The sequence below is a fragment of the Myotis brandtii genome, unplaced genomic scaffold (assembly GCF_000412655.1).
Source record: "Myotis brandtii unplaced genomic scaffold, ASM41265v1 scaffold1234, whole genome shotgun sequence".
Lineage (NCBI taxonomy): Eukaryota > Metazoa > Chordata > Mammalia > Chiroptera > Vespertilionidae > Myotis > Myotis brandtii.
This window is the reverse complement of record NW_005354309.1, coordinates 412,342-425,970: the sequence shown is the minus strand read 5'-3', so window position 1 is coordinate 425,970 and position 13,629 is coordinate 412,342. Positions and strand designations below refer to the sequence as shown.

The window sequence follows — 13,629 nt, the reverse complement described above, 5'->3', positions numbered from 1 at the left end:
TTGTGTGGCCGCTGACACACCTGCTCTCATAGGTGACATCCAGCGTTTCCAGCGGGACTTCGCCTCCCGCCTGTGGCTCACCTACCGCCGGGACTTCCCGCCCTTGGCTGGGGGCTGCCTGACCTCAGACTGTGGCTGGGGCTGCATGTTGCGAAGTGGGCAGATGATGCTGGCACAGGGCCTCCTGCTGCATTTCCTGCCCAGAGGTGAGAGGCGGAGGGGGCAGGACACACCAGGCTATGAGCCAACCGCATAAGTCAGCAGGGTGAGAATTGTTTGTAAATAAAGTTTAAAGTCACGGCTAGGAAGTAAGTTTTGCCCCAGGGGGAGTTAGAGTTGTTTATGTTTCAGGAATGTGAGAATTGTTAAACCTGCAGTCTCAGGGGCATTAGAATTGGGTGTAAAGCATGAGTAAATGGGAACTGTGACCCCCACACACTGGCATTGGTTGACTATCGATTCCATCCCACCAGATTGGACATGGGCGGAGGGTGCAGGCCTGAGCCCCCCTGAGCCGTCAGGGTTGGCCTCTCCCAACCGGCACCATGGGCTTGCCCACTGGAAGCCCCCACGCTGGGCCCAGGGCGCCCCTGAGGTGGAGCAGGAACGCTGGCATCGGCAGATTGTGTCCTGGTTCGCTGACCACCCCCAGGCCCCCTTCGGCCTACACCAGCTGGTGGAGCTCGGACAGAGCTGGGGCAAGAAGGCAGGTGACTGGTATGGGCCATCTCTTGTGGCACATATACTCAGGTGAGGACCACGGCAGGGGACATGGGAGCCACTGGGTACCCCAAGGAACTCAAGCCTTTCTTCCGGCCCCCAGGAAAGCTGTGGAGAGCTGCTCAGAGGTCACCCGCCTGGTGGTGTACGTGTCTCAGGATTGCACAGGTAAGGGGCTGCTAACCAAGGTCATGGGGTTCTCATCCAGAGCCAGTCACTACTGCGGCTGCCTCTGAGGACCCGCCTTTCTCAGAGGCTGAAACAAGTTCTGGGTCAGAGGGACCCTTGGAAAGGATTCAAGGCCTACTCAGGACAGATGCTCAGGATCCCTCTACTGCCTCTAGATCCAGGAGAGCAAGCTTCAGGGGCTTCTCCACAAGGATAGAATAAAGGACTTAAGGACTTATTTCTCTGAGATCCAATTAACTCTTTCTGTAAACAGCTCTAACATGTACAAAAGTCTGGTCTTCTCTGCCTTGTAGTGTTGTTATAAGAACTAAGTGAGCCCTAGCTGGTTTGGCTCAGTGGATAGAGCGTCAGCGAACAGACTGAAAGGTCCCAGGTTCGATTCTGGTCAAGGGCACAGGTCCAGGTGTGGGCTCGATGCCCAGTAGGGGGCGTGCATGAGGCAGCCGATCAATGATTCTCTTCATCATTGATGTTTCTATCTCTCTCTCCCTCTCCCTTCCTCTCTGATATCAATAAAAATATTTTTAAAAATAAAAGAATTGGTATCAGGGAAGCTACAAAAACTAAATTTTTATGAAAATTGTAGGGGTTTGGGACAAGGTTCGATTTTAACAGAGAGCTAGTGTCTTAATCTGTTTAGGCTGCTACAACAAAAATAGCACAGACCAGGTGGCTTATAAACAACAGGAATTTATTTTTCATAATTCTCAGGCTCGAAAGTCCAAGATCAAGATGCAGACAGATTTGGTGTCAGTGGGAGCCCATTCCCTGGCTTGCTTTGCTGTGTGCTCACGTCAGATTGGGCAAGCAAGCTCTCTGGGGTCTCATTTTTGTTTCGTTTTTCCGTTCAGGTATAACTGACCTATAACAATATATTAGTTTCAGGTATATAATATCATGATTTGATATTTGTATACAGGGTGGGGCAAAAGTTTACAGTTGTTCGTATGGAAAATAATGCAATTAATAATAGTACAAGAGTAAGCTCTTTTTCATATACTCATGACTGTATACCTACTGTTGCCCCACCCTGAACATTGTGAAATGATTACCACACTAAATCTAGTTAACATCTGTCAATATACATAGTTTTTAAAAATTGGGGGGGTACTTTTATAAGAGCACTTATCCCATTCTTGAGGGGTCCAGCCTCAAATGACATAATCACCTCTCAAAGGCTATCACCTTGGGATTAGGATTGCTACATACAAATTTTGGGGGACTCAAGCATTCAGATCATAGCAGCTGTGTCTCCAGAAAGGGTTGGATCCACTTCTCTGGGTACCAGCAAGGAAGGAGGAGGAGAATGGACAGCTGCAGATGAGACTGAGGAGGAGGGACACACAGGGACATTGGTTGAGGACTGCGCTGTGCTCCCATTTCCGTATCGGCAAACCCAGAAACCGAGTCAGTGAGGACCTGTGGGGCCTGGGATTGGGGGTAGGCTCCAGGCTTTGGGGAAGGCTCCACCTCCTCCTGGCAGTACGTTCTTTATCCGACTCTTAGGGTCTTGGTTGCTCTCTGTGAAATGGGGGCCCTGGGATTGTCTAGGGGAGTTTGGGGGTTCTGGGAATACTTCCTTCTCCACTGACAATGGGAATGTCACCCCCCAAGGGGTTGCTTGGATGAGATTGGACCCTGGGGTTGGAGGGTCACACTCTGAAGCTTGAAGGTTAGCAAGAAGATGACCTTCTCTGCCCTTCCAGTGTACAAAGCAGATGTGGCCCGCCTGGTGGCTCGGCCGGACTGCACAGCGGAGTGGAAGTCTGTGGTCATCCTGGTGCCTGTGCGGCTGGGTGGGGAGACCCTCAATCCCGTGTATGTGCCCTGCGTGAAGGTAGGTTCAGCCAGATTCACCACGTCTCCCCCGGAAGCCCTCTGGGTTCTTTCAGTTTGGGTTAGGTATGTATGCTTCCTTCATCTGTTTATCCAATAGTCACAGGGCACCTATTATGTGCCAAGTGCTCTCTCAGCTGCTGAGGATTCAGACGTAAACAGGCAAAAATTTGTGCCTTTTGTGGGGTGAACATTCTAATGACAGGCAGTGAATCTGGAACCAAGTAGACAGCCTGGGAGTTACAACTCGGACTGTAAAGGAACGAAAACTAGTGATGAAGGGCAGATGGGGGTGGCTGCACAACCGAGGAAAGCCCCTCTCTTGCCAGGGCACATGAAGAGCCAGAGGAGGAGTGTTCCAGGCAAAGGGAACAGTAAGGCTGGAAAGACCCTGGTGTGTTTACACTCAGAATAAAGGCCAGAGCTCTCCCCACAGCCCACAGGACCCTGGACCCTGTCTCTTCCTTCACCTCATCTGCTCCCACTCTCCTCACTCACTCCGAGGCACCCACACGGGCCTCCTTACTGTCCTTAGAACACACCTGCCTCAGGGCCTTTGCACTTGCTGTTTCCCCAAGATGCTGAAACATCACCTCCCAGTGAGGCCTTTCCTGACTCCTCTATTTATAATTTCAAGGCTCCCTTACCTCCTTTCTTCTTTCCCCAGTGTAGTCACTTTCCAACACATAACTCACTCATCTTGTTCCTTGTCTAACATATGTCAGCTCCATAGATAGTACCTTAGTCACTGCTGCTCCCCAGGGCCCAGCACACGCCTAGGTTCACACACATTGGGTGTTTGCTAAGTATTTCTTGACAGACTGACTGACAGCACCTGCCCTGAGTTCTCACCTTTGCCCACTCTCCTCCCTGTAGGAGCTCCTGCGTTCAGAGCTGTGCCTGGGCATTATGGGGGGCAAGCCGCGGCACTCGCTGTATTTCATCGGCTACCAGGGTAGGCCTGCTCCATCACATTCCATCCTACCTCACCTCCCCTTTCCCCACCCCCACTTACACTTCCTCCCCTGCAGATGACTCCCTGCTCTACCTGGACCCCCACTACTGCCAGCCCACTGTGGATGTCAGCCAGGCTGACTTCCCCCTGGAGGTGAGCTGGTATCCCCAGAGTGAGGTTGGGGGCATGTGGAGGAAGTTGGGGCCCCCCGTGAGCTCCCCCTCTTTGTCTGCCTCAGTCCTTTCATTGCACCTCACCCCGCAAGATGGCCTTCACCAAGATGGACCCCAGCTGTACGGTGGGGTTCTATGCTGGAAACAGGAAGGAGTTTGAGACACTGTGCTCAGAGCTGACCAGGGTGAGCAAGAGGAGTGGTGTAGGGTGTGGGAGAGTCAGGGCTGGAGGGGAGAAGGGACAGAGGCCTCCAGACCTGGGGAGGTTACTTCCAGGCTGTGTTGTCAAGGTTATCATCCTGTCCATGTTACAAAAGCCCAGCTTTGAATAGACCCAAAAGGGGAATATGAAAAGTTAGGGGCTTTGCTGCCTTGGAGGACAGCGGCATTCAGGAGCTCAAGGACAGGACCCTCCCTGTCTCTTGGCTCTACTGTCCATCCCATCAAGGCTTTACCCTTATTGTGGCAAGTGTCAGCTGTCAGCCACTCTGGGCACCTACCTCCCAGTTCGTGGGAAGGGAACCCTACTCTCCCAGCAGAGTGAAATCCCAGGGCTGCCTTTCATTGTCTGCATTGGGGCACATGCCGATCAGAGTCCATCACTGTCCTGGGGAGTAGGAGGTGCTGATTGACTGGCCTGGGTCACTGCCCTGGAGGGATGGGAGTGGAGTTCAGGAAGCACCTTTTAAATATACCTGTTAGAATAACTGTGCCTTCGGGGTAACTGGCGACTGCTTTTGGTACTGAGCTGCTTTCTCCCTCCTCCCACCAGGTCCTCAGCTCCTCCGCGGCCACACAGCGGTACCCCATGTTCACCCTGGCCGAGGGCCATGCTCAGGACCACAGCCTAGACAACCTCGGCTCCCAGCCAACTCTGCAGCTCCCTCGCACTGGGCGGCTCCTCAAGGCGAAGCGCCCCAGCTCTGAGGACTTTGTGTTTTTATAAAGGGATGGGATGGGGGAGAAGATAGGACAAACACTATTTATTTTTTTATTTATGTCACACTGGATGTGAGAGCTTGACCTCTGGTGGTGATGGTACTTTCCACTTCTCACCCCCTTAAGCGCAGCTGAGACCAGCCCAGGAAACCTCCAGGCTGGAGCCATTAAGCCAGGGACAGAGCCCAAAGGCCTGCCTCCTGCCACTTGGGCCCTCCTCACAGGGCGAGGAGGGAGGGATGGCAGATGGACTCCCAGGCACCCACTCAGGGCCTGACTCAAGTACTGTAGTTTGCACTGGACTGCTCGTGCCCTCACTGGCCTCAAAGCTCCTGTCCTGCTAAGGGCTGGTGGCAGTGTGGGAACTGGCTGCCTGGGGCCAATAAAGCCGTCTGACTTGACCTCAGCTATGGCCAGACAGAGCATTTGAGAGATGGGACCAGGGGGTATGTCAAGATGAGATATGTCCACGTCTCCTGGGGAGCTGGAGTAGACTCAGCTTCCACATCTGTAAGGGACTTCTCCCTTGCCCACAGGGAGACACGTGGGTCTGTACAGTCAATAAGAGGGGATGCATTCAGGGGCCTGCTTGAAGGGAGAGAATCTGAGGGCCCTTGCCTTCTCCATCGAGCTCAGGGGCAGCTCTTGAGCCCCTGCTGCTTCCTCCTTTTCCGGGCCAGCAGGCGGAAGTGCAGCCTTTTTGGATTGAGGCCGAAGGCCTGCAGTCTCTGGCGGCTGAACTCCTGTCCTCCAAGCGTCACTGTGGGGCCCAGGAGTCGAGCCTTCTTGCCCCTCCTCCGCCTCTGGAGGGCTGGCTTCTCTGTGGGTGACACAGGGGCGGCCTCTTTCTGTGCTAGGGGGCTCTCAGGCTGGGGCTGCTTCCTGCAGGCCCCATCAGATGCCAGCAGCTGCCCCTGTGGGCCGGCTTTGTCCCTCTGTGGCTTCCCTGTGGCTTCCGTGGGTGTCTCTTTCCTGGGGGAAGAAAGTCAGGGCTCAGCCCAGGCCAGCACAATTAGACCCCTTCCCAGTGTGCATCCCCATTTTACAGGAGAGGAGAGGCTCAGATAGATGGCAACGCAGCAATTCAGGTGCCTGCCTGGAATTCATACTGGGGTCCGACACCAAAACTGCGTTTTTCTACTGAATCCTGAAGCTGGACTGTGTTGCTGATAATTCTTGTATTTGAGCCTGGGCTTACACTAAGCTATTCACATAAATTAACTCATTTTATCTTTAAATCAACTCTGGGAATTCCTGTCACCCCTGCTCCCTGCTGTATAGACCAAGAAATAACATGATAACAATAGCTAAAACCTATCGGCACTTACTATGTTTTAAGCACTTCACATAAATTCACTTAATCCTCAAAAAAAAACCCAACAAGAAATGAGCCATCTTTATCCCCATTTTATAAATGAGGAAACAGGCTGAGGGAAAATGACTTGCCCAAGGTTATATAGCTGTAGCCCAGCCAGGATTTGAACCCAGGTCTCAGAGAGGGGGAGGGCCCAGTCCCAAAGTCATGCAACAAATGGCTGACAGAGTGAGACTCAAACCCTGGCCTGACACCCCACCCTCCCCGGGCAAGCAACACTCACTCCTCTGGGCAGAGCGATTTGAAGATCTGCCTCTTTTTCCATGAGTTCTGGGCCTTCTGGCTGTACGCCTTCTTGTCCTGCAGCTCCTCCTGCTCCGACCTTTGGGTGCCCAGCGGACACGCGTGTCATTGGGTGCTCAGGGAGATGTCCATGCTTGCCTGTCTGCCCCTCCTCCCAAACACGTGGCCCAGCCCGACCCGTCACCTATACATGCAGGTCTTCTTCAGGGAGCACCACCGGTTCAGCTCCTTGTCGTCAGCAGCAAGGATCTGCATGGGAAGGGAGAGGGGTCCTGCTGCGTGAGCCCTGGGGGGGCTCTGACTCTAAGCCTTAGTCACCTCATTAGTCAAAGCAGGGTAATGCTAGTACCACCCAGCAGGGATGTCATGATGGTGGGAGAGAACTGATGTCTGTGGAGGCTAATGTTTTTTGCAGAGGACAACAGATAGGGAAACAGGTTCAGAAAGGGGTTCCTTGCCCCAAGTCATACAGCCAGGAAGTGGCTGATTTAGGATTCCAGGGCCCTGTAGCCCTCACCCATGCACCATGGTCCCAGCAGCCTCAGGGCAGGGACCTCTATGCCAAGCACTAGATTTGCTAATTATCGGTAAGGCCCAGGTTCTCAACCTCCAGGCTCCTGCCTCCAGGCTTCAGATTCCTCATTTATGAGGTGGGCATCCCCTCAGAACCTATTAGAAGGTTGTTGAGAAGATTGAGTAAATGCAGATGGTATAAGCTCAATAGACATCAGTTGTTTTTTTAATATATTTTTATTGATTTCAGAGAGGGTGAGGGAGATCGAAACATCAATGATGAGAGATAATTATTGATTGGCTGCCTCCTGCATGCCCCCTACTGAGGATCCAGCCCAAAACCAGGGCCTGTGCCCTGACCTGGAATTGAACCATGACCTCCTGGTTCATAGGTCCATGTTCAATCACTGAGCCACACCAGCTGGGCGACATCAGCTATTTTTACTGACCATGAATAGTCAAGCACTGACAGCCATCACGGATAGCTAAGGGACAAGTGCCATCTAAAGAGTCACACATGGGTGAGACCAGTGTGGCTCAGCAGTTGAGTGTCGACCTATAAACCAGGAGGTCACAATTCAATTCCAGTCAGGGCACATGCCTGAGTTGCAGGCTCAATCCCCAGTAGGGGGCGTGCAGGAAGCAGCCGATCAATGATTCTCTCATAAGTAATGTTTCTGTCTCCCTCTCCCTTCCTCTCTGAAATAAATATATATTTTAAAATATATATATATATTAAAAATAAAATAAAGAGCCACACATCGTTTCAGCTTCAGGGACATGAGGTAGGGGCTGTCATTAGGCCTGTTTTATAGATGGGAAACAGGTACAGAGCCCAAATCCAAGGTCACACAGCTGATGAGTGGCTAAGGCAGGATTTGAATCCAGGGCATCTGGTTCCAGAGCCCATCTAGTCTTAAAGGCCACCCTGCTGCACAAAGAATAGTAACATAATTAAAGGTACAGTTGACCCCTGAACAACATGGGTTTGAACTGCACGGGTCCATTTATATGCAGGTTTTTGTCAAATATTTATAATTTTTTTAACATTTTCCCCCCCATTTACTTTATTGTAAGAATACAGTACATAATGTGTATAATATACAAATATAAGTTAATCAACTGCTTATGGAATCAGTAAGGCTCCCAGTCAACAATAGGCTATTAATATAGTCAGCCTGCATCTGCAAAGGTTGAATCCATAGATGTGAAACCCACAGCTATGAAGGGCCAACTATAGTTGAGTTTTGGGGGAATCAAAAATTATAGGCATATTTTTGACTGCACAGGGGCCAGCAGTTGTTTAAGGGTCAACTGTAATATTTATAAGGGGCTGTTTGAAGCCCCTCCCCATCTCATGGAAACCCTCTGAGGTAGGAAATTTCAGTCCTGTCATTAGCACTATTATTCCTGTATATTTTTAACTTAGGGAATTGAGAGAGAGAGAGAGAAACATCTACTTGTTCCATTTATTCATGCAGTCACTGGTTGATTCTTGTATATGCCCTGACCAGGGATCGAACCCGCAACCCTGGTGTATCAACAATGCTCTAACCAACTGAGCCACCTGGCCAGGGTAGTCCTATCATTTTTGACATGAGGAAACCAACCACTGGCTCTGAGCTCCCTCTTGCCTCCTGGGTGCCTCCCAGTGTCCCGCACCCGCCTGGGGCCCTACCTCTTCTGTGCTGAGCCCGAAGTCACAGGGCACGACAGTGCGGTACTTGAAGCGACAGGGTAGGTCGTCGATGATGTCCTCATAGTCCAACCGGTAATACTCGTCCAGGTACTCCTCAAAGGTCTTGTCCCCTGTGTGGGTAGAGAACTGGGCTGCTGTGTGTGCTGGCCCTGCGGAGCCCCTGCTCGCCCACGGAATGCCCACCAGAGCCTCACTGGGGTTGAACACAGGTTTCTCCTGCCCCACAGCTGCAGCAAAGGGTGACTTGCGCTTCTTCTTGCCCGTTAAGGGGGCCTCACGCTGCTTCTTCTGCGGCTGGCTGGGGTCATAGTCAGCATCCATCTGCCAAGACATGCAGGTCAGGCCAGCCCTCGCAGCCCTTGGGACTTTCCAAGGCAGCCCACCCCCCTTCCCCATGGCACCTACATTGAAGTCTGGGTCCTCGCAGTGCAGCTCCTGCTGGCTCCAATCTCCACCCTGCTCCAGCCCAGTCCACGTGTCCCAGTTCCAGTGATCTGGCTCCGGACGACGGACAGACAGGGATGAGCCCAGGGGGCTCAGGATTGGGACCTCAGGCTTCAGGCCCAGCACTCCACCCCTGCCCAGTGACCTCACCTTCGAACCCTTCCTCTTCCTCAAATTGAGGCTTCTCCTCCTCCATTGTGCCGTAGTACTCGTCCCCGAAGCATTTCTGCAGGGCCAGGGACCGGGAGGATCAGCAGGGCCCAACCCTTCCAGACAGCTCTATCCCTGCACCTCACATGGCTCCCTAGCACCCTTCAGGACCCAGCTCCTGAAGTGGGCCTGACAAAGCTGGTCAGAGGACTCCTCTCAGACCCCACCTGCCCCTGCAGGTCCCCATCGCCACTCAGGCCCTGCAGGTTGTAACCATACAGTTAAACGCCTGCCATCAGATTGAGGGCTCGGAGAGGGCAGGACCGCTACGCTGCCTAGTGCTTGGCATGCAGTGACTGTCAGACTGGCTCTCACCACTCCATCGGCTCTAAGAAGGCCGACACTGGGCTCCAAGAGGGCTGAAACCCCAGTGCCCAATGCAGGGCCTGGCAAAGGCAGATATTGTTAAACATGTCATTTATTGAGCATCTACTATATCCCCAATATTGGCTACACCTCACATTTGCACAAGCACCAGAAGACAGACAGTATCCCCATTTTATGGAGAAATTGAAGCTTAAACTCCAACTATATAGCCCCCCCGCTTCCCGCCCCCATTCTGGTTTTCACCTGGCCTACCTACATATCCTCATTCCCCTTCCCTCACTCCCCAGGCTTGGTCAGAGGCTTCTCTGAGGCTCCTGTGGTCCCCACTGCTCCTCACATGCCTTCATCACCTGTTTCTATGGCCTGATGTTATATTCCCACAAATACAACAATAAACATTAATGGCACAATAAATGAGTTTAAAAGAAACACAGCAACCCACTGTTCCTTGAGCACTTACCAACTAAACTTTTATGTGTATTCCTCTCAAGCTATCCTTACAACAGCTCTGAGGTAGATGCTATGGTTAGATCCACTTTACAGACAAGGACAAAGGCTCAGCGAGCTCAAATCACTTCTCTTAGCCCCACAACCAGGAAACAACGGATTCCAGAGCCATGCTCCTGAGCACGGGCTGCATGGCCAGGCCTGGGTGTGGGGGACATACCTGCATGAGCTGGTCATGCCGGGTGGGGTCAAAGTCGTCCTCGAGGTCCCGCTCCTCAAAGCCCACTGTCTCGTTGCCCGTGACCTGCCGCAGCTTCTCCAGCTTGGCCAGAATCTCCTTCCTCTTCAGGTTCTTCAGCTGCTTGAGTTCTTCCTGCTTTTTCGCTTTCTCCTGTGGGTGGCAGGCAAGAGGGAGAGGGAGGGTATGGGCTCTCCCCACAGCTAAGGGCTCTCCTGAACCCACCGCCCCCTCACACTCACCCTCCTCTTTCGCTCCCTAATCTCCTCCCTTTTCTCCTTCCTTCGCTCGTCCTTGCGGCGCACAGAGGACGCAATGCTCCGAGGGTAGGTCTTGACCTGTGGGACAGGGATGATTCTGGGCTCTCCGGGCCTGAACCCAACGAGCTAGCTCCTCCCAAGCCCTAGCTCTACCCACCACGGCTGAGTCGGGCTCCTCAAAGCGGAAATTGTACTTGTGCTCGAAGTCCTCCTGCTTCTTCAGAAACAGCTCCCCCTCGTCAGAGGAGTCGTCTATGGAGAGCTGGACCGGGGGACCTGGGACCCTGAGGGACAAGATAGAGGGAGGCTGGGGTCAGCCGAGCTCCTGTGTACCAGCCCTGTTAACACATTCCATCGTCAAAGAACCCTACAGTAGGGTGCCACTGTTGCCCCAACTGTAAGGATGGGCAAATCAAGGCACAGAAGTCTAGCAGGGTCAGGATTTGAACACCTGGCTTCAGAGCCCACACTCCATGGCTCTTCCTCGAATGACTAACTCTGCTACGATGTGTGTGCAAAAGTAAACACCAATGCCCTTTGCTTTACAGCCAGCATTGGCTCCAGGCCCCTGGTGAGAACATGGCTGCTCACCCTTCCTCCTCCTCCTCTTCCTCCTCCTCCTCCTCATCTCCCTCTTCCTCATAACGTTTGTTGAGGATATAATCCCGCAGAAACTGCTCCCCTTCGTCCAGCTCTGGGTTATTCCAATATTCCTTGAGGTGAGTCTAGGAGTGAAGGGGTGACAGGACCCAGGTTAGACACTCAGAGGCAGGGAAGGAGGGCAGACATGGGCATCAAATGGATTCAGGTAACTGAAACTTCACAGCCAGCCTATGAAATAGGTGGGGGGCATTATTCCCATTTCATAGATGTAGAAACTGAGGCCCAGAGAGGGGCACACCCATTTTCAGAGTATATGCTCTTAGCTACCCCTTCGAGGGTTACTTTCTAGAAAAAGGTTGGATGGAGGTGGGACAAGCAGTGTAGTCCTTCAGCGACTGTGTGGAAACTCACCAGTTCTCTCAGGGCCTCAGGGTTCTGAATCTCCCTCTGCCCCTTCAGCCATTCAATGTAGTCAGCATCTTCCTGGGCCTGGGGGAAGGCTGGCACTGAGGGTCTGCTGGAGCCCCAGCGCCTCTCCCTGCCACCAGCCCCAGTCCAGCGAGGGCCCCAGCACCCACCTTCTCCTCCTTGGTTTTAGCGCGTTTCTGCAGCAACCCGGAGCCACCTTCCCCGGCGCTATCCTCATCTTCACTGTCTTCCACAAATGCTCGGAAGCTGCCCACCGAGAGAACAAGTCTCAGAACAGCCAGGCTAGCCCCGAACCCTGTTCACCAAGCCGGAGTTCTTCCTAACAAGCTCAGAGTGGTGCTGAGACATAGCATCATCAACCCCATTTAACTTCAGGAAACTGAGGCATGGAGAGAGCAAGTATGTGCCTAAGGGCACACAGCCATTAGTGACAGAGCTGGATTGGAGCCCAGACCTATCTACACCCAGAGCCTCAACTCCTATCCATTTGGCCACTAGCTGGCCCAGCTCACCTTTCCTTGAGCTGTTCCTGTTCTTCCACGTAACTTTTCGACGAGACCTGCTAAAGAGAGGGAGCGGTGGGCCTCAGGCCCAGCCCCGGATCCCTCAGCCCCAACCCAGTCTCCACCCTACCCACCTGGAGTCTCTGATTGGAGGTCTCCCCGTCTGAATTCTCCTCGTCAACATATTTGCTGTGCAAGGAAGGATTGGGGCTTCAAAATAGACTCCCCACGGCCTGCCGGTCCCAGTGGGTGGGGGCAGTTATGAGAAGCAGGTGGGGGAGCCAACAGGGGTGCAGGCCATCACAGAGGAGCACGCTCTCTGGCATTCCTTCAACTCTGGTGAGTCCCTGGCTTCTTCCCACCCCTGCCCCTAAGACCCCCAGGCATCCACCTGCTCTGGGAAGGCGGGGCAGAGGATGGTACGTGCCCAGCCTGGTCCTCACCCTTCTTTCTCCAAGATAACCTTCCTCTCATAGTCCTTCAGGTACATGGGCCGCATCTTCTTTTGCTTCTCAGCTGCCAGCTCCTCCTCGCTTTCCGAGGACGTTGCTGCGGAGTTATCGGAAGACACCTGCCATTTTCCACAACCACAACTCCCTTCCTTCCCCAGACTTGAAATGCCACTGGGCTGGGCCAGGGCCAGGGCCAGGGTCAGATGAAGGCCTCAAATCCCCAACCACCAGTCCCCAGCTGTACAACAGTTATACTGGCTACCACCTGGCAGTACCTGGCGGTGATCACTCAGTAACTCCCGCTCTGAATAGCACAAAGCACACGGTTGATGTTAACATCAACGGTTATAATCTAAGACACTCTGCTAAGCACTTTTGACATAAAATGATTCAATAAATAGTCACAACAGACGATAAGGCCACGAGGAACCTTGGAGAAGAGCAGCCCCACACCTGTCCTCTGGTAGAAGGTGGCATCTTCCTGGTAAATCCGGGGATCCTTCTTCTTCAACAAGGAGAGTGTCCTGTAAAAGTCTCGCTCCTGCTGGGGGTCAAATTCCTAGGGCAGGACAAGGATTGGGGGCAGACTTCAGAAGGAAGGTGGTGAGAGCCATGGAGGGCAGGAAGCACGGAGGGCAGGAGGGCTGAGAGGGTGTGGGAATTGGGGTGGAGGGATGAGCAAACATTAGGTGGAATGGGCATCCGTCACATGGAAGGAAGGGGATCCCGCTGGGGAAGGGCAGGTGTGGTGTGTGGGGTGTCAAACGGAGAGAAGGGAGGGAGGGCCACACATCAGGACAGGATCTGAGACAGAGGAGGGCTCCCGGCAAAGGGACCCGTGCTTCCTGGGGGAATGGATTGACCTGGGGCAGGAAGCAGAGAGGACACGGGGCCCAGCAGGAGGGACCGGCTGCACAGTGAGGTGAGATGTGGCTGATGTGGGAGAAGCTGGTGCCCCACGTGCAGAGATCTCCACTTCCAGGGCAGAGTGGTCACACCCAGCACATCGGGATGGGCAGGTGGGCCCGTAGCAGGGAGGGAGAGGGGGGGAGCGGAGGGGACAGGGGGGGATTC

General features: G+C 53.3%; 2 protein-coding genes across 2 annotated transcripts in view; one reads left to right on the top strand and one right to left on the bottom strand.

Annotated features, from left to right (window-relative positions):
• ATG4D (autophagy related 4D, cysteine peptidase) overlaps positions 1–5,218 on the top strand; it is a 9,072-nt gene extending 3,854 nt beyond the window's left edge. The window contains exons 3-10 of the mRNA XM_014533974.1: positions 33–206; positions 474–750; positions 824–888; positions 2,616–2,746; positions 3,622–3,700; positions 3,777–3,853; positions 3,939–4,058; positions 4,646–5,218. Of these exons, the coding sequence (XP_014389460.1) occupies positions 33–206; positions 474–750; positions 824–888; positions 2,616–2,746; positions 3,622–3,700; positions 3,777–3,853; positions 3,939–4,058; positions 4,646–4,819 (1,097 nt within the window). The 3' untranslated portion in view covers positions 4,820–5,218. The remainder of the gene's footprint in view (positions 1–32; positions 207–473; positions 751–823; positions 889–2,615; positions 2,747–3,621; positions 3,701–3,776; positions 3,854–3,938; positions 4,059–4,645) is intronic.
• The window catches only part of KRI1 (KRI1 homolog), an 11,100-nt gene continuing 2,321 nt past the window's right edge, over positions 4,851–13,629 (bottom strand). Inside the window, exons 2-18 of the mRNA XM_005859201.2 lie at positions 13,009–13,114; positions 12,547–12,652; positions 12,238–12,292; positions 12,113–12,162; positions 11,750–11,846; positions 11,583–11,660; positions 11,160–11,293; positions 10,726–10,852; positions 10,551–10,646; positions 10,291–10,461; positions 9,237–9,312; positions 9,048–9,136; positions 8,837–8,963; positions 8,622–8,752; positions 6,615–6,679; positions 6,411–6,509; positions 4,851–5,784 (exon numbers count right to left, since the gene is read on the bottom strand). Coding sequence (XP_005859263.1) covers positions 5,445–5,784; positions 6,411–6,509; positions 6,615–6,679; positions 8,622–8,752; positions 8,837–8,963; positions 9,048–9,136; positions 9,237–9,312; positions 10,291–10,461; positions 10,551–10,646; positions 10,726–10,852; positions 11,160–11,293; positions 11,583–11,660; positions 11,750–11,846; positions 12,113–12,162; positions 12,238–12,292; positions 12,547–12,652; positions 13,009–13,114 — 1,947 coding nt within the window. The 3' untranslated portion in view covers positions 4,851–5,444. The remainder of the gene's footprint in view (positions 5,785–6,410; positions 6,510–6,614; positions 6,680–8,621; positions 8,753–8,836; positions 8,964–9,047; positions 9,137–9,236; positions 9,313–10,290; positions 10,462–10,550; positions 10,647–10,725; positions 10,853–11,159; positions 11,294–11,582; positions 11,661–11,749; positions 11,847–12,112; positions 12,163–12,237; positions 12,293–12,546; positions 12,653–13,008; positions 13,115–13,629) is intronic.